This window comes from Physeter macrocephalus, chromosome 4 (assembly GCF_002837175.3).
Source record: "Physeter macrocephalus isolate SW-GA chromosome 4, ASM283717v5, whole genome shotgun sequence".
NCBI classification, from domain to species: domain Eukaryota; kingdom Metazoa; phylum Chordata; class Mammalia; order Artiodactyla; family Physeteridae; genus Physeter; species Physeter macrocephalus.
In genome coordinates this window covers 118439312-118459266 of record NC_041217.1, presented here as the reverse complement: position 1 = coordinate 118459266, position 19955 = coordinate 118439312, and the positions used below count along the sequence as shown (strand labels likewise).

General features: G+C 36.6%; 1 protein-coding gene across 1 annotated transcript in view; it reads left to right on the top strand.

The window, feature by feature from the left end:
• The window catches only part of MSH4 (mutS homolog 4), a 93926-nt gene that overhangs the window by 59673 nt on the left and 14298 nt on the right, over nt 1-19955 (top strand). Inside the window, exons 12-17 of the mRNA XM_055084514.1 lie at nt 1451-1587; nt 2593-2696; nt 3955-4079; nt 5529-5729; nt 15708-15826; nt 17106-17234. Coding sequence (XP_054940489.1) covers nt 1451-1587; nt 2593-2696; nt 3955-4079; nt 5529-5729; nt 15708-15826; nt 17106-17234 — 815 coding nt within the window. The remainder of the gene's footprint in view (nt 1-1450; nt 1588-2592; nt 2697-3954; nt 4080-5528; nt 5730-15707; nt 15827-17105; nt 17235-19955) is intronic.

Genomic DNA, 19955 nt, shown 5'->3' with positions numbered 1-19955 from the left:
TTGATACTATATGTAAAATAGATAATTAATGAGAACATATTGTGTAGTACAGGGAACTCTACTTAATGCACTGTGGTGACCTAAATGGGAAGGAAATCCATCAAAGGGGATATATGTATATGTATAGCTGATTCATTTTGCTGTACAGGAGAAACTTATACAACATTGTAAAGCAACTGTACTACAATAAAAATTAATTTTAAAAAATATTGGGAGGGAGAATGGGCTACAGCGAGAGCTGGCTGTCTCTCTGTTCTAATCTGCCAAGCAGCCAGGCCTGGCTGGTTGAAGTGTGGCTCATTCCTCCTCATCCCAGCAGAGTTTCTTTACCAACAGCAGCTGCCTTCCACTTACTCATGCCCAGTCATCTAGGGCTTGTCTCTCTTTGGAATTCCATTCATTTAGACTTGTGTCCGGACCTCTTTCAATATCTTTTATGACAGAAGATTTCTAAATGTATTGTTTTCTCATGGTTACAGTGGCACTGATGGTTTTTTGTGACTTTTTAATATCCTAGCTAAAAGTGGAACCTTCTATCATTTATTTGATTTTCTGGTTTTGTTTTTATTGCCCTTTTTTTAAAAAAAAAACTATTTTTTTACTTTTTACTTTTTTAACTTTTTTAAACTTTTTCACTCTTTAGTAAGCTATTTATTTTTATTCTAGCACCAGGTCCTTCTCAGGTAATTTGGAAGTAAGCACCATCTAAATGATCAGAAGGAGAACCTGGCTAAGGCTCTAAGTTTTTCTCATTCACTTTTTCATTTATTCAGTCATTTATTAAATTGGCAGACATTGATAGAACACCAACCAGCACTGAACAGAGCAGTGGGCTCGACACTGCAGTGGGGCAAACACAGATGCATGACACAGTTGCGACCACAAGTTAGTGGATTGAGTTTTAATTGGACTCACAAGTGTCTTCTCTTAGGAGACACAGAAATAATCCAGGAGTAGACAATGGTTCTCTTGATTAAGTGTCATTAAAAAAATCTTTCCTGCCTTCAAAGTTGAAAAAAATAAAAAATAATACAAATGAATCTATATACAAAACGGGAACAGACTCAGACATAGAAAACAAACTCATGGTTACCACAGGAGAGAGGGAAGGAGGGACAAATTAGGAGTATGGAATTAACAGATACAAACTACTATACATAAAATAGATAAGTGTTAAGGATTTACTATATAACTGGGAATTATATTCAATATCTTGTAATAACCTATAATGGAATATAATGTGCAAAAGAATCCCACTGGATCACTATGTTGCACACATGAAACAAATGCAATGTAAAACAACTATACTTCAAATTAAAAAAAAGGTAACAAGACCTTCCTACTTACATATAAAATAACAAGAAAAAGTTATATGATTTTTTTAAACACGAAGAGTAATTTTTCACACTAAAATCTCTTTGTTTTTGTTTTTCTTGTTTCTGGTCACTAGGAATGATATCGCAGCTTGCAGAAAAATATAGTCTTCCTTTAAGGACAAGTTTTAGCTCTGCTCGAGGATTTTTCATTCAGATGACTACAGATTGTGCAGCCCTACCCAATGATCAGCTTCCTTCAGAGTTTATTAAGGTTCATTCTAGAGTTTTGGTTAGGAAATTATTGTTTCTGACTTTACAGAATTACATTTACATATTTTAAGGCACTTCTTGAGTATTACATGACAAATTTCTGAATGTTTTGTGTATTGCTTCTCTTACTCCTACCCACCCACCTAATAGCTTTACTAATCAAAAAGCGATTGAGAAGATTTTTTTAGAGAAATACCAAACACAGTGTTTCCCACAGTTTTGAGAGCTTGGTATGGGTAAAAAAAGGAAAATGAAGAAAGAAAGTCCAAAAGGAAGTTTTGATCAAAGAAGTTTGGAAAGTACTGTACTATCTCTTCTCAATGCACATCTGCCTATTAAAGGTTTAATAAAAGTCCTAAAGTAGAGAAATATGCTTGATTTTTTAAAATCCAGTATTGCCAAACCTTTGGGCCAGGGTGATATTTTTTTCTATATACATGTTAACTCCTCCACAATATACCAGTTTGGGAAAGTCTAACCCACTCTAATCTTTGTTTTCTCTGCCCCCAGGGAGTACCTTTTGACAAAGACAAACCATTCAACTTTCTGATCTTTAAAATACATATTGTATTAGCAAGTAATGAGGGATGGATGAAGTAAAGAATGGGCTGAGAGTTAGTAATGGGGTTAGAGATTGAGTGAGGTTTGGATATGGGCCAAGGGCTAAGACAGGGAGGGATCAGAGAGGGAGTGAGGATTACTGTCTACCGTGGATATTATTACTTGGTAATAAGATGTAGTGTTTTAGCATTTCTACATGGCTACTTTAAGACCTGTAAAAATAGTCATGTCAGATGGACCACGTTAAAAAATTCTGCTTTAACTTTAGAAGTGATCTTCCTTTTCTCTTTCACAAACATTATTTGGGACTTTTTTTGTGAGATTATTACCTGAAAAATTAAAGTGATTAACCTAAGTACCTATACTTCTATTGTTTTAAATCTGTATGTTTTATTTCATAAGAGTATATATGTATCTTGACATTTATTTTTTAATCTCCTAGCAGATTTCTAAAGTGAAAAATTCTTACAGCTTTACATCAGCAGATTTAATTAAAATGAATGAAAGATGCCAAGAGTCTTTGAGAGAAATCTATCACATGACTTACATGTAAGAGCACTTGAAATTTTTGAATACTGAATTAAATTGGCTTAATTTGAGGTACTATAAGTTTCTTTAATTGACTTTTTGTCTGGTTGTGGAAAATTGTAGTTACAAATGTTAGCAAGAAAAGACCATTTTCTGGAAAACCATTTAAAACTTTAAAGTCTGTCATTGTGATTGGGATCACTGAGCCTCACAGAACATTCGGGGCAAATCTTAATTACAAAACCAAACCAAACCAAACAAACACATTTTACTGTGTTATAGAAAAAGTTTGATACCCAACCAAATTTCTACATTTCAGCAGTACTTCATTCATTCTTTTTATAAAGTTTTAAGAAATGTCATAATGACATGAGCTTGAAATACCTGTAGTACCACTGATACTTTTGTAGTATATATTCCACCATGATGTAGAACTTGGCACATCTGGGCTTATCTTGGGCCCAGATAAGTTTCATTAGGTTTATTCTTTTTCTTTAGTATGTAAGCCCTCAAATTCTCATGCCTTAGTACTTACATAACAATATCACAATAATGCCAGTCTTTTGCTGTTCAGGAAACGGTAGGAATGTGTCTAGAAATAAGAACTAGGACATTGGTAAGCTGAGATGATAAAGATAAATGTTGGGCTTTCAAAACAATTTCAGAGCATAGACCAAAAAGATTATAAGATATAGTAAGCTGGGGAACATATTTCTCCATGTAAGGGAAAAACTTTTATATTATGTCACAATATGATAACTGCCACATAAAAGCTTAAATAATTATGTTGTTAGGATATGTGTGTGTGTGTGTGTGTGTGTGTGTGTGTATGTGTGAGAAGAGAGAGAGAGAGGGAGAGAGAGAATGGGTGAGAGAAAATACATAATAGCTTTTGTGTTGAATTTAACACTGCAAAAACAAAATTATTAGCAGATGGGATCTGTTGAAGTATAGTGACGGCTTGCTTTGACCTATATAAAATATTTCTATTAATAAAAATTTGTTTTATTAATATTTAATAAAAGCAGTTATTTTTAAAACTTGGTGTTAACACACTAGAAGATGGATTCTTTGCTACTAAGTAACTGTAACCTTGAGTATAAGCTTCAATTTCCTCATCTCTAAAATGAGGCAATAGAACAATAGACTTTACCTGTAGTGTACAACTCAAATGTGAATGTTATTTTACCTCAGACAATGAATTTAATATTGTTTTACAGTTGCATTGTATGTCCCTCTGTAAAAGACACTACTTGTCTTACCAAACATGTACTTTCAGGGTAGTGTGCAAACTGCTTAGTGAGATTTATGAACATATTCATTGCTTATATAAACTGTCTGACACTGTGTCAATGCTGGATATGCTACTGTCATTTGCTCATGCCTGCACTCTTTCTGACTATGGTAAGTTATTTTCTGTGGGATAAATACGTTGCATACTGAAATTTGTATTCCATTCAAGCAATTTTATATAACAATTATGAATGGTTTACTTTTTTTTTTTACCTGAAATACAGTGTCTTGCTTATGGTTCTAGACTAAGACTCAAAATAGAGAAAGTGAAATTATCCTTAAATTTTCTTTTAAAAGTCAGAAAATTATTTACTGAGAAATCACGAAGAAAAAAAAACTGCAAGAAACTTTAAAGTTTCCCCAAATAAGAAAGACTGTATGATGGGAAAAGGTATTTTACAAAGATTTTTTTCATTTTTGATATTTCTGTATTTCTTATGGAAATGTTAAATTTTTCAATTGGTATTATATAGGCCAAAACTTTTCAATCCTTTATGTCTCTTTTGGGGTTAAAACCTTACATTAGAGATCAGCTATTTTAATAGTAGTTTTCTTTTTTTTTTTTTTTTTTGCAGTACGCGGGCCTCTCACTGTTGCGGCCTCTCCCGTTGCGGAGCACAGGCTCCGGACGCGCAGGCTCAGCGGCCATGGCTCACGGGCCCAGCCGCTCCGCGGCATGTGGGATCCTCCCATACCGGGGCACGAACCCGTGTCCCCTGCATTGGCAGGCGGACTCCCAACCACTGCACCACCAGGGAAGCCCTAATAGTAGTTTTCTTAACTATTAAGATATTTGATGTTGCTCCATTTTGAGAGGGACCATTCTGAAACTCAAAACTTATAAGTAGTGAATTTTTGATGTTAAAAATGATTTAAAAATAGTAAAAAAATTTTTTCTAATCAGCCTCACTTTTATAATGAATGCTTTCAAGTTTATCCATGTGTTTCATCTAGAAGCATGTAGCATTTTAATTTTTACTTGTCCTCCCACCCTCTTCACCTCAGAAATTATCTGTACAGACCTGATCATTGTTTCTTGCTATAAATTAACAAAATCTTTTGTGTCTGTTTTCTCTACCCTCTGAGATTTCTTTTTAGACAGAATTTCTATAACTTTGGACATAAAATTATGTTTTTATTTGGTTTTACTCTATTTTCAGACCTCATTTGGAAAGCTAAGTATGTCAAATTTGAAATAATGCTTAAGACAAGGATTAAGTAAATGTGCAGTTTTAGAGTACTTGTAAATTAATTGTTATTTTAAAAGTGTTATCAATGGCTGGTTGATTCGTTTTAATTTATGCAAATCTGAAAACGTTATGAACTCTTTTGGAGCCCAGCACAATGACAGGGAGCTAAGTCTTAGATTTTTCTGGAAATGAATAAAAGTTGTGATGTGATTAGACTATGTCAATTATAATTTAGAAGGATTGGAGATAAAATAATACCTTAATGATATTGTTCCAAATTGACCCAGGTAAAATCACTAACCAATATGTACATATCACAAAATCTTTAAGTATAAATATATTAATCTTTCAAAAACATTTTTCTCTTTAGTTCGACCAGAGTTTACTGATACTTTAGCAATCAAACATGGATGGCACCCCATTCTTGAAAAAATATCTGTGGAAAAACCTGTTGCCAACAATACTTATATTACAGAAGGGAGTAATTTTTTTATCATAACTGGACCAAATATGAGTGGGAAATCCACATATTTGAAACAGATTGCTCTTTGTCAGATTATGGCCCAGATTGGTAAGTTATGGATTTACTTTATAATTACCAATTCTGCTCCCATTTAAAACATTTTGTGCCCAGTGTTTTATTTTTATTTTTTTTAACATCTTTATTGAAGTATAATTGCTTTACAATGTTGTGTTAGTTTCTGCTGTATAACAAAGTGAATCAGCTATATGCATACATATATCTCCATATCCACTCCCTCTTGCATCTCCCTTGCACCCTCCATATCCACCCTTCTGGGTGGTCACAAAGCACCAATCTGATCTTGCTGTGCTATGCAGCTGCTTCCCACTAGCTATCTGTTTTACATTTGTTAGTGTGTATATGTCAGTGCTACTCTCTCTGTCCCAGCTTACCCTTCCCACTCCCCGTGTCCTCAAGCCCATTCTCTACGTCTTCATCTTTATTCCTGTCCTGCCCCTAGGTTCATCACAACCATTTTTTTTTTTAGATACCATATATATGTGTTAGCATACAGTATTTGCTTTTCTCTTTCTGAATTACTTCACTCTGCATGACAGACTGTAGGTCCATCCACCTCACTACAAATAACTCAATTTCGTTTCTTTTCATGGCCTCCATACTGTTCTCCATAGTGGCTGTATCAATTACATGCCCACAAACAGTGTAGGAGGGTTCCCTTTTCTCCACACCCTCTCCAGCATTTATTGTTTGTACATTTTTTGATGATGGCCAATATGACCAGAGTGAGATAATACCTCATTGTAGTTTTGATTTGCATTTCTCTAATGGTTAGTGATGTTGAGCATCCTTTCATGTGTTTGTTAGCAATCTGTATATCTTCTTTGGAGAAATGTCTATTTAGGTCTTCTGCCCATTTTAGATTGGGTTGTTCGTTTTTTTGATATTGAGCTGCTTGTATGAGTTGCTTGTATATTCTGGAGGTTAATCCTTTGTCAGTTGCTTTGTTTCCAAATATTTTATTTAATCCATTTGAAGTTTATTTTCGTGTATGGTGTTAGGGAGTGTTCTAATTTCATTCTTTTACATGTAGCTGTCCAGTTTTCCCAGGTCCACTTATTGAAGAGGCTGTCTTTTCTACATTGTATATTCTTGCCTCCTTTGTCAAAGATAAGGTGACTATATGTATGTGGGTTTATCTCTGGGCTTTCTTTCCTGTTCCATTGATCCATATTCCTGTTTTTGTGCCAGTACAATACTGTCTTGATTACTATAGCTTTGTAGTATGTCTGAAGCCAGGGAGCCTTATTCCTCCAGTTCCATTTTTCTTTCTCAAGATTGCTTTGGCTATTCGAGGTCTTTTGTGTTTCCATACAAATTCTCAAATGTTTTGTTCTAGTTCTGTGAAAAATGCCATTGGTAATTTGACAGGGATTGCACTGAATCTGTAGATGCTTTGGGTAGTATAGTCACTTTCACAATATTAATTCTTCCAATCCAAGAACATGGTATATCTTTCCATCTGTTTGTATCATCTTTGATTTCTTTCATCAGTGTCTTGTAGTTTTCTGCATACAGGTCTTTTGCCTCCTTAGGTATGTTTATTCCTCAGTATTTCATGTTTTTGTTGCAGTGGTAAATGGGGGTGTTTCCTTGATTTCTCTTTCTGATTTTTTGTTGTTAGTGTATAGGAATGCAGGAGATTTCTGTGCATTAATTTTGTATCCTGCTACTTTACCAAATTCATTGATTAGCTCTAGTAGTTTTCTGGTGGCATCTTTAGGATTTTCTTTGTATAGTATCATGCCACCTGTAAACAGCGACAGTTTTACTTCTTCTTATCCTACTTGGATTCATTTCATTTTTTTCTCTTTGACTGCCATGGCTAAAACTTCCAAAACTATGTTGAATAATAGTGGTGAGAGTGGGCAGCCTTGTCTTGTTCCTGATCTTAGAGGAAATGCTTTCAGTTTTTCACCATTGAGAATGATGTTGGCTGTAGGTTTGTCATATATGGCTTTTATTATGTTGAGGTAGGTTCCCTCTATGCCCACTTCCTGAAGAGTTTTTATCGTAAATGGGTACTGAATGTTGTCAAAAGCTTTTCCTGCATCTGAGATTATCATATGGTTTTTATACTTCAATTTCTTAATATGGTGTATCACATTGACTGATTTGCATATATTGAAGAATCCTTGCATTCCTGGGATAAACCCCACTTGATCATGGTGTATGATCCTTTAATGTGCTGTTGGATTCTGTTTGCTAGTATTTTGTTGAGGATTTTTGCATCTATGTTCCTCAGTGATATTGGCCTGTAGTTTTCTCTCTTTGTGACCTCTTTTTTGGGTTTTCGTATCAGGGTGATGGTGGCCTCGTAGAATGAGTTTAGGAGTGTTCCTCCCTCTGCTATATTTTGGGAGAGTTTGAGAAGGATAGGTGTTAGCTCTTCTCTAAATGTTTGATAGAATTCGCCTTTGAAGCCATGTGGCCCTGGACTTTTATTTGTTGGAAGATTGTTAATCACAGTTTCAATTTCAGTGCTTGTGATTAGTCTGTTCATGTTTTCTATTTCTTACTGGTTCAGTCTTGAAAGGTTGTACTTTTGTAAGAATTTGTCCATTTCTTCCAGGTTGTCCTGGCTAATGGTTTATCAAGTTTGTTTATCTTCTCACAGAACCAGCTTTTAGTTTTATTTATTTATTTTCTTGTGTGTGTGTGGTACGCAGGCCTCTCACTGTGTGGCCTCTCGCATTGTGGAGCACAGGCTCCGGACGCGCAGGCTCAGCGGCCATGGCTCACGGGCCTAGTTGCTCCATGGCCTATGGGATCTTCCCGGACAGGGGCACGAACCCATGTCCCGTGCATCGGCAGGCGGACTCTCTAGGTTGTTTATTTGAGATTTTTCTTGTTTCTTGAGGTAAGATTGTATTGCTATAAACTTCCCTCTTAGAACCACTTTTGCTGCATCCCATAGGTTTTGGGTCATCGTGTTTTCATTGCCATTTGTTTCTAGATATTTTTGGATTTCCTCTTTGATTTCTTCAGTGATCTGTTGGTTGTTTAGTAGCATATTGCTTAGCCTCCATGTGTTTGGGTTTTTTTTAGTTTTTTTCCCATAATTGATATCTAGTCTCATAGCGTTGTGGTCGGAAAAGATACTTGATATGATTTCAATTTTATTAAATTTACAAAGGCTTTATTTATGACCCAAGATATGGTCTATCCTGGAGAATGTTCCATGAGCACTTGTGAAGAAAGTGTATTCTGTGGTTTTTGGATGGAATGTCCTATAAATATCAATTAGATCCATCTTTTTTAATGTGTCATTTAAAACTTGAGTTTCCTTATTTATTTTCTGTTTGGATGATCTGTTGATTGGTGTAAGTGGAGTGTTAAAGTCACCTACTATTATAGTGTTACTGTTGATTTCCCTGTTTATGGCTGTTAGTATTTGCCTTTTGTATTGAGGTGCTCCTATGTTGGGTGGGTAAATATTTACAGTTGTTATATCTTCTTCTTGGATTGATCCCTTGATCATTATGTAGTGTCCTTCTTTGTCTCTTATAATAGTTTTTATTTTAAAGTCTATTTTTCTGATATGAGAATTGCTACTCCAGCTTTCTTTTGTTTTCCATTTGCATGGAATATCTTTTTCCCATCCCCTCATTTTCAGTCTGTATGTGTCCCTAGATCTGAAGTGGGTCTCTTGTAGAGAGCATATATACAGGTCTTGTTTTTGTATCCATTCAGCCAATCTGTATCTTTTGGTTGGAGCATTTAATCTATTTACATTTAAGGTAATTATTGATATGTATGTTCTTATTACCATTTTCTTAATTGTTTTGGCTTTGTTTTTGTATGTCTTTTCCTTCTCTTGTGTTTCCTGCCAAGAGAAGTTCCTTTAGCATTTGTTGTAAAGCTGGTTTGGTGGTGCTGAATTCTCTTATCTTTTGCTTATGTGTAAAGGTTTTTTTTTTAAGATTTTTTTAAAACTTTATTTGATTTTGGCTGTGTTGGATATTCATTGCTGCATGCAGGCTTTTTCTAGTTATGGCAAGCGGAGGCTACTCTTCATTGTGGTGTGCGGCTTCTCATTGTGTTGGCTTCTCTTGTTGTGAAGCACGGGCTCTAGGCGCATGGGCTTCAGTAGTTGTGGCACATGGGTTCAGTAGTTGTGGCTCATGGGCTCTAGAGCGCAGGCTCAGTAGTTGTGGCACACTGGCTTAGTTGCTCCACCACATGTGGGGTTTTCCCAGACCAGGGCTCAAACCCATGTCCCCTGCATTGGTAGGTGGATTCTTCACCACTGCACTACCACGGAAATCCCTTGTCTGTAAAGGTTTTAATTTCTCCATCGAACCTGAATGAGATCCTTTGTGGGTAGAGAAATCTTGGTTGTAGGTTTTTCCCTTTCATCACTTTAAATACGTCCTGCCACTCCCTTCTGGCTTGCAGAGTTTCTGCTGAAAGATCAGCTGTTAACCTGATGGGGAATCACTTGTATATTATTTGTTGCTTTTCCCTTGCTGCTTTTAATATTTTTTCTTTATATTTAATTTTTGATAGTTTGATTAATATGTGTCTTAGTGTGTTTCTCTTTGGGTTTATCCTGTATGGGACTCTCTGCACTTCCTAGATTTGATTGACTATTTCCTTTACCATGTTATGGAAATTTTCGACTATAATCTCTTCAGATGTTTTCTCAGACCCTTTCTTTTTGTCTTCTTCTTCTGGGAGCCCTGTAATTCAAATGCTCCCATGTTTAATGTTGTCCCAGAGACCTCTGAGCCTGTCCTGAATTCTTCTCATTCTTTTTCTTTATTCTCCCTGGCAATTATTTCCACCATTTTATCTTCTAGCTCATGTTTCTGTACTTCTGCCTCAGTTATTCTATTGATTCCTTCTAGAGTATTTTTAATTTCAGTTATTGTGTTGTTCATCACTATTTGTTTGCTCTTTAGTTCTTCTAGATCCTTTTTATATGTTCTTGTATTTTCTCCATTCTGTTTCCAAGAGTTTGGATCATCTTTACTATCATTACTCTGAATTCTTTTTCAGGTAGTTTGCGTATTTCGGCTTCATTTATTTGGTCTTGTAGGTTTTTACTTTGCTCCTTCGTCTGTAACATACTTTTTGTCATTTCATTTTTTATTTTTTTGATGGATTGTGCTGTATTCCTGTCTTACTGGTTTTTTGGCCTGAGGCGTCTAGCACTGGAGTTTGCGGGCAGTTGGATAGAGCTGGGTCTTGGTGCTGAGATGAGGACCTCCAAGAGGCCTCACTCCAATTGATATTCCCTGGGGTCTGAGGTTCTCTCTTAGTCCAGTGATTTGGACTCAGAGCTCCCACCACCGGAGCTCAGGCCTGACCTCCAGCCTGGGAAACAAGATTCCGCAAGCTGCGTGGCACCAGAAAAAAAAAAAAAAGAAAGAAAGAAAGAAAAAAATGGAGCAGTATAATATCAAAGAATAATAAACAAAATAAAGTTAGAAGGATAAAAAATATATTAGGAAAAATAAAAATATAATTGAAACAACTGCAACAAGGTAAAATAAAACCACAACAGAAAAAAAAAAAAAAAAGGAGGGCTGTGGTGGGGAACGGGCCAAAAGGAGAGAACAATAACAAAGTATAAAGAATAAAAGAAAATTAGAAAAATAAAATATTTATTAGGAAAAATAAAAATATAAATGAATCAACAACAATGAATCAACAAGGTAAAACAGAACCCGAATCTAAAAGAGGGGGGAAAAAAAGTCTTGGCTTTGGGGGTGGAGTTTGGGGGGGTGGAACTTAGGAAGGGGCGGGGTTTAGGGCAGGGGGAGGGCAGGGCAGGACGTAGGTGGGGGGCGGGGGTGACGTTTGAGCATGGGGCGGGGCCTAGGCTCAGGACCCATGCAGCCAGAAAAGGCCTTGGCGGTGGGGCCTAGGTAGGGTGACATTCAAGCGTGAGGCGGAGCCTCTACTTAGGACCTGTGCCAAAGTGGGGAGATAACACATGGAAAGGAGGGCCTCTGGAGTGTGGGGTTCTGGAGTTTGGAGATAAGGCCCTGAGGGAGGGTGTGTGGGTGGGGTTTAGGTCCAGTACATTGGATGGTGTCTCCTAGTGTAGAGTTAGGGCCCTGGGTGGGGGTGTAGGGGCGGGACTTGGGCTCTGCATGTCAGGAGGTAGCCTCGGAAGGCAGAGGATTAGGCCTGGGAGCCCAACAGGCTCCCCGGTGCCTAAGTGGACAGGGAAAGCACTGGCCGCGTTTCCTTCCTCCTCTGCGTGCCACCCCCACCGTCTCCCCCGGTGTCTCCCCCAGGGTCTCCCCCGTCCCTGCTGGACTCCTAACTGTGGGTGGGTCCCACTGGGTGTAGGAATTCCTCTCCTCCCCCAGCCACCCCTCAGGGGTGCCAGTCTCGGAGGTCCGGCCTTTACTTTTGCTCTCCTCCCTCCCTCCCACTCCCTCAGGACCTGCCAGGCTGGAGGGGGCCTTGGTGGGCAGAGGATCAGGCCTTGGATCTCAGCAGGCTCCCAGGGGCCCAAGTGGGCAGGGGAAACCTAGCCACACTCCCTTTTGATTCTCTGCCCTCCCAATGGTCCCCCAATTTCCCCCTTCAGGTGTGGGATCCCTTCCCCTCCCCCAGCCACCCTTCAGGGGCACCAGTCCCATCCCACCTCCACTTCTCCTCCCCCTTCACTCCCCACATGCCCCACGTCCTCCCCGGTCGCTGAGGGTTCCTCCCATCCCCTTAGGTGTCCGTGGTCCCCCAGTGGTGCCTGGTAGGTGCCCTAGTTGTGCGGAGACACGAATTCTGCATCCTCCTAGTCCACCATCTTGACTCCGCCTGTGCCCAGTATTTTAGATCTAGGTGCTTAATTAACCCAAGAACACTTTGGAGTAGATTTCTTACCTAAAAGTATAATAGTGTCTAATATATATATATATATATACCATAAGTTTTACTATTTGGTATTTATTAAGCTCCATTCAATTTGGATTACATTGTACTGAAAATTTTGTGGGATATATCAAAAGTAGAAATTTCCTTACAATAGCTATTAATGTTGTATCAATTACTGCTAAACTGAATCATATAATTATCTGAGATTCAGAAAGTTTGTTGGGAGGAAAAGTGAAATAAGTAGGATAAACTGCTGCTTCTAAGAACCCATGTAAGATTTTCCCAAAATTATAACATTGGGCACAGAAACATTTCCCTTACTTAATTTAAGGGGTACCAATAACTTGGCCACAGCAACTGATATATTACATACATGTGTGTATACACACACATGTAAATGGCTGTCACTGGCCCAACATTGTTACATATTTCTTGTCATAGAGGCATACTCACCACTTATCTCTGAAAACTGGGTTCCTTGAGGACTATATGAATCAGAGATGAGATGATTGGTCCTAATGCAGTGGTTCTCAACCAGGCATGAGTTTGGTTCCCCTCACCCCCTGGAATTTGGCAGTGTCTGGAGACATTTTTAATTGTAACAACTGAGGGGAGTATAAAATCCAGAGATGCTGCTAAATATCCTGCAATGCACAGGACAGCCACCTTCTCCATTTCACCCACCCCACACCCCCACCCCAGTCCACACACATACACAAGAAAGATTTATCCAGCCCAAGATGTGGTTGAAAAACCTTGGTCTAGTGTAATGGATTGTAAGAGAAATACAGCAATAGCAATATTGATCATACAGTGCAAGTTTACCCTTACTACCGGGAAAGAAAATTAGAGATGAACAAATGAATGAATAAAGAGTAAATATTTTATTGAGTTTATAATTTAAAAGGCCATCTTAGATAACTTCCCTCCCCTTATAAGAATACTGATTCATATGTTACATGATAATCTTACTTCTGTTTGAATTATTATAAGGAGTTCTGTCCTTTAGATAAACAAGCTATCTAATTGTTGGATAGCTGTAATTGTTAGAACATTCATTATACTGAATTGAAATTTGACTTCCTATAACTTCTACTCATTAGTCCTAATTCTTATCTTCTATGCCTTTCAGAATCATCTAGTATCTCCTGAGAATAGCCTCTCAAATATTTGAAGAAAATTACTATTACTCTACTTCTCTTGTCACTGTCCATCTTCAGCCTCTGAAATACCTAAAAGTATATATAATATGTGATCTGATCATAAAGGAAACAGTAGGACTTGAAAGGCACCAAAGTTAAGAATATAGGCTTTGGAGCTAGACCTAGCTTGTCTAGTTACTGGCTGTATGATCTTAGGCAAATTATTTAACCTCCTTAGTTTTTCTGTCTGTAAATAAAAATTATAATAGTACCTACGTCTAAGAACTGTTGTAAAGATTAAGCGAGATAATATATATAAAATGCTGTGGGGCTTCCCTGGTGGCGCAGTGGTTGAGAGTCCGCCTGCCGATGCAGGGGAAACGGGTTTGTGCCCCGGTCTGGGAGGATCCCACGTGCCGCGGAGCGGCTGGGCCCGTGAGCCGTGGCCGCTGGGCCTGCGCGTCCGGAGCCTGTGCTCCGCAACTGGAGAGGCCACAGCAGTGAGAGGCCCGCGTACCGCAGCAAAAAAATAAAAAAATAAAAAAATAAAAAAATTAAAATGCTGTGGACTTAAGGGAAGGGTATGAGAAAGAAGGAGACTTTCCAGATAGAGGTAAGAGAATGTTCCAAAGCACAGAAGCAAAAAACAGTATGATGTTCCCAAGGAACCACAAGGAATCCAGAGGCTTAGTGGTTCTTTTGCTTTGTAGAACAAAGAGTGGCTGTGAGAAGTGGCAGGCTTAAAGCTGAAGAGATGGGCAGGAGTCAGATTGTGAAGGGCCTTAGGTACTTAATGGAGGAGATAGAACTTTATCCAGAAATCTATAGGGAGCTATTGAAATTTAAGCAGGAGAATGGCATAATTGGATTTGAGTTTTAGATAGCTCACTCTGGTTAATGTACGGTTAGAGGAGAGCCAGATTAGAAGCAAAATACCAGCCAGTAGGTTTCTTTGATACGACGATAAGTTGAGAGCCTTTTTGGTGGAAATAAGAGAGAAGGGAAAATATTAACATATACCATATACACTATATTCTATACTTGGTACTTTCACATTTATTTTCCCATTTAATCCTTTTGGCAATCCTATGAGAAAGTTGTATTTAAGATATCTGCTTTCTGAGGTGTGATCATTATAATTGCTACTGTGATTATTATTACTTTTATTTTTATTAGTATTATCCTGACTTTTGCTTTCTCTTCCTGCTAGTCCTTATTATTCAGAGGTAGATCCTGTTCTTCACCTTTGCCTTTATTTTAAATCCTGGACTAATCTGGCTTTGTTTCTTCACTCCCATTATTTCACCATTTTGTCTGTACAGAGTTCTGTATGCTTGATACTTTTCCCATTCAACTATTTGTATATTTTTATCTTCTTATGGTTTTAGAATGCCTTTTGTATCCCATTTTGTATAGAGTTAGGTACGTTAATCAGATTGATTTGTTTTCAAAATATGAATATTTTAGATTAGTTAGCCTGAAAATTTCTCAGACAGAAGCAGTCTTGTGGATGAAAATTTACCTTATTAAAAAAATTAAGTGTTTTGCATTCATTCTAATTGTGTGTATTTCTGTACTCTTCTAATAACAGATATTTCCTAGTATATCTTTCTATAATGATTTTATCAACTTGAGCTTCATAACCATTTCCTTCAGATTTTCATATTTTGAGTATTCTTTATCATCTAAATATATTATTTAAAATTTTTATCAAGTTTATAACAAATCTTTCTAATGTACTTGAATATATATTATCTATTTCCAACTTCCAAATAACTTTGTACAATAGGTAGGGTAAGTATTTCCATTTTTTATATGAGGAAGATGAAGCTGGGAGAATTAAATGCTGTCCAAGGTTGTACAGTAAGTGACAGAGCTGGGGCCACATCTTCTAGTTCCATACCCAGTGATCTTTCCACCACATTAATTCTTAGAGAGGCTAGTAAATAATCTGAGTTGGTAGAAAGTGCAAAATGTTAGTAGTACTTATGTTTTATAAAAGCATCTCAGTTTACTTTGACCTTATATTTTATAGGATCATATGTTCCAGCAGAATATGCTTCCTTTAGAATTGCTGAACAGATTTTTACAAGAATAAGTACTGATGATGATATTGAAACAAATTCATCAACATTTATGAAGGAAATGAAAGAGGTACCCAAGCTCAACTTTTCTTCTGTTAAAAGCATGTTGAATTCTCCTATTAATGGTCAATTATAACATAAGAAAGTATTCTTATACTAAAGCATGCAGATGTGTTTATACTCCTCTACAAGAGCCAGAGGGCAGTCAAAGACAGCTTCCTAATTTCTGTCTTATGTGGAAATGGAAGCAAATGTTTTAATGAAAAATACAGCTTTAAAGAAAAAGCTAGTATTATTGAATAATAAAAATGCGCATTCATGTTTTTGTGTGGAATATATAAAAGACTTCAGAAAACAATGACCTATTCAGGAACATTTTGCATAGTATCTATTGTTCCTGTTAGGCTTGATTTTAAAATAAAAAATCACTGTGTTAAAAGGCTTTTAAAAATCATCCTCTTCTATGCTCTTGTAGAATTTTCACTTCCTCTAACAAAGTACGTATCATCACCTATTTTTGATCTGAGCAAATGTCAAGTAAGCTTGAAGGGCTAAAGGAATTCAGTATAGCTCTTGGGCTATCTTTAGTAGGTAGGAGTTATTGGATCACTATACAGATAACTTTTTTTCTTTAGATAGTGGGAGAATAAAGTTATTTGTCCACAGTATATGATATTTATATAATTATTTAGTATGTGTTGACTATCTATGGGAGAATATAGCAATAAATTGGGTGCTTGAGGTGTTTTTTTAAGTGGTCCTAGCTCTCAAGAAGCTTAGTCCTATGGAAAGGTAAAATGGCCATGAAGGTTACTATTGTGTCATGACATATGTCTTTATTGGGCATGGGTTTAAGTTTCTTTAACTGGGAATCAATGGACTTGGATGCTTTTCCCTAAATTTTTCTTTTCATTGTTACTGGCTATAGAGATGTTAAAATAAATTTGAGAGATAGTTCCGAGCATTTTATGACAACAATTGATTAATCATTTGTAGAGAAGAAAATGACCATCTTTGTGCTTTATTTAAACATTTAATTCATTGCTTTATTTCACTGTATCTGAAACATCAATATTTTAGATAATGTTTATTTACCCTGTTGTCTCATACACATATGACTATTTAGGTACACTCCAAAAATGTATTCTGTTAATTTATTTATTCTATTGGAATTACTAGTAATGAGATTTTTAGAAAGAAAAGCAATGTGTTAGTTTCTGCTCAGCAGGATTTCTCTGTAAAAATATATTTCAAATGAACTAATTATGAGACTGGATTTTTCCTCATTTTTTCCTATAATAGTGACAGCTGTTTGGTCACAATGAATAATACTGAAATTATATTTTCAGATAGCATATATTCTGCATAATGCTAATGACAAATCACTCATATTAATTGATGAACTTGGCAGAGGTACTAATACAGAAGAAGGTATTGGCATTTGTTACGCTGTTTGTGAATATCTGCTGAGCTTAAAGGTATTCTTCTCTATTTATTTTAAGTACATTAATTTTGAGCCCTTTTTAAAAATTTCTTTTATTGAATGAAAGATTTTTAAAATTGTACAGTGCCTTACAATTTTCAAAAGTTTCACCCAGATAATTTCATATAATCCCATAATATAACCCTTTTTTTTTCCCCCTACCCATATATTGCCTCTGCCTCCTTCCCTCTCCCCAGTGGTAGCCACTAGTTTGTTCTCTGTATCTGTGAGTCTGTTTCTTTTTGTTTTATTCACTTTGTGTTGTAGTTTTAGATTCTACATATAAGTGATACCATACAGTATTTGTCTTTCTCTGTCTGACTTATTTCACTTAGCATAATGCCCTCCAAGTCCATCCGTGTTGCTGCAAATGGCAAAATTTCATTCTTTTTTCAGACATGGAAAACAAACTTAAGGTTACCAGGGAAAAGTGGGGAGGGGTAAACTAGGGATTAACAGATACACACTACTGTATACAAAATAGATAAACAACAAGGACCTACTGTCGCATGGGGAACTATATTTAATATCTTGCAGTAACCTATAATGGAAAAGAATCTGAAAAAGAATATATATATATATTCTTTTGCTGTACATCTGAAACATTGTAAATCAACTATACTTCAATTTAAAAAATTTTCATTCTTATTAATGGCTGAGTAGTATTCCACTGTGTGTGTGTATGTGTGATATATATATGTATATATATATATACTACATCTTCTTTATCCATATATCTGTTTTTATAAATTTATTTATTTTATTTTATTTTGTTTTTGGCTGCGTTGGGTCTTCGTTGCTGCGCGTGGGCTTTTCTCTGCTTGCAGTGAATGGGGGCTACTCTTGGTTGCGGTGCACGGGCTTCTCATTGCAGTGGCTTCTCTCGTTGGGAGCATGGGCTCTAGGTGCGTGGGCTTCAGTAGTTGTGGCCCACAGGCTCTAGATGTAGGCTCAGTAGTTGTTGTGCATGAGCTTAGTTGCTCCATGGCATGTGGGATCTTCCCGGACCAGGGCTTGAACCCGTGTCTCCTGCATTGGCAGGTGGATTCTTAACCACTGCGCCACCAGGGAAGCCCTCCATATACCTGTGGATGGACACTTAGGTTGCTTCCATACCTTGGCTATTGTAAATAATGTGTTGAGTCCTTTTTTGATGTCTCCTTTATAAATTCATCACAATTGGATTTTACAGGCGCCTACAAAATGGCTCATTAAACAATTTTAGTTAATAAAAGCATAGCATAGCATTTATATTTTCTTCATTTCTGATGGAAGCAAGAACAGTTAATATGATAGTCGTGATGTACAAAAGGAAAGGAGGAAATTAAGAAATAAAAATAATGTCAAAACTAGTCATTTGGCTTTAATTTAATCAAATTAAATAGCAAAACATGAAAACATTTCAATAATTGACTCTATGTGTAATAACATTGACTGTGATGTCACAACATGAAGTAAACTATGTATCTGAAGTCACTTTATGGAAAATCTACTTACCTGAGATTTCATTTCTTTAAAGGAAATGTTTTTTCATAAATCAGCTATGTTAAACAAACTATGATTTTTGCTCTATTATTAAGGTAACTTGTAAAATATCTTTTTAGATAATCACTCAAAATATATACTGGTATGAAAAAACTTAAATAAAAATATTTTTCTATATTTAAAGTACCTTAAAATATCCCTGAGATGAGGTTCTATACCTTAAATAAGAGTCCATAGTGATTTATTGTATATAGAATGAGAAAAATCTTTTTTTGTTTTTTTCTTTTTTTTTGTATTCTTATTTTTCATGTTTTTTTCTTTTTTTGTTCTTTTTTGAGAAAAATCTTATTTTATACTTAAAGAAGGGTATGTGATGAATCAGAGCTAATGTTAATAGATAACATTAGTCTTTGTAATTCTGAATCTATTTCAGTCGATAAGAATTTCTCATATAAATAAGATGCATATATTACTTATTGGGATTAAAAGCTAATTAGTAATAGTGATGCTTAATTTTATATGTCAGCTTGACTGGTCTATGGAGTACCCAGACATTTGGTCAAACATTTTCTGGGTATATCTGTGACGGTGTTTCTGAATGAGATTAGAATTTGAATTGGTAGAATGAGTAAAGCAGATTGCCCTTTCTAATGTGGGTGAGCCTTAGCCAGTCACTTTTGAGTGGGGCCCAGTTGAAGGCCTGAATAGAACGAAAAGATTGACCCCTTGGAGTAGGAGGAAACTCCTGCCTGACTGCCTTCAGTCTTGAACTTCGGTTCTTTCCTGCCTTTAGTCTGGAACTGAAACATCAGCTCTTTCTGGGTCTTGAGCATGCTAACATTTAGACTAGAACTACACCGTTGAGCCTCCTGGTTCTCAGGCCTTTGGACTTGGAGTGGAACTACATCATTAGCTCCCCTGGGTCTGCAGCTTGATGATTGCAGATTTGGGGACTTGTCAGTCTCCATAATCATGTGAGCCAATTCCTTATAATAAATCTTTCTCTTTCTTTCTACAGACAGACAGAGACACAGACACACACCCACGTACACACACACACAAATATATCCTGTTAATTTGGTTTCTCTGGAGAACCCTGACTAATACAGATTTTTAATATCAAAGTGGTTCTAGGGGAACAGAATTTTAAGGATGAATGTTTTGAGTTAGTTCTGGAGTTTCTAGAATCGATTTTCTAACCTAATTAGATTTAAAGATACTAATGACTCTA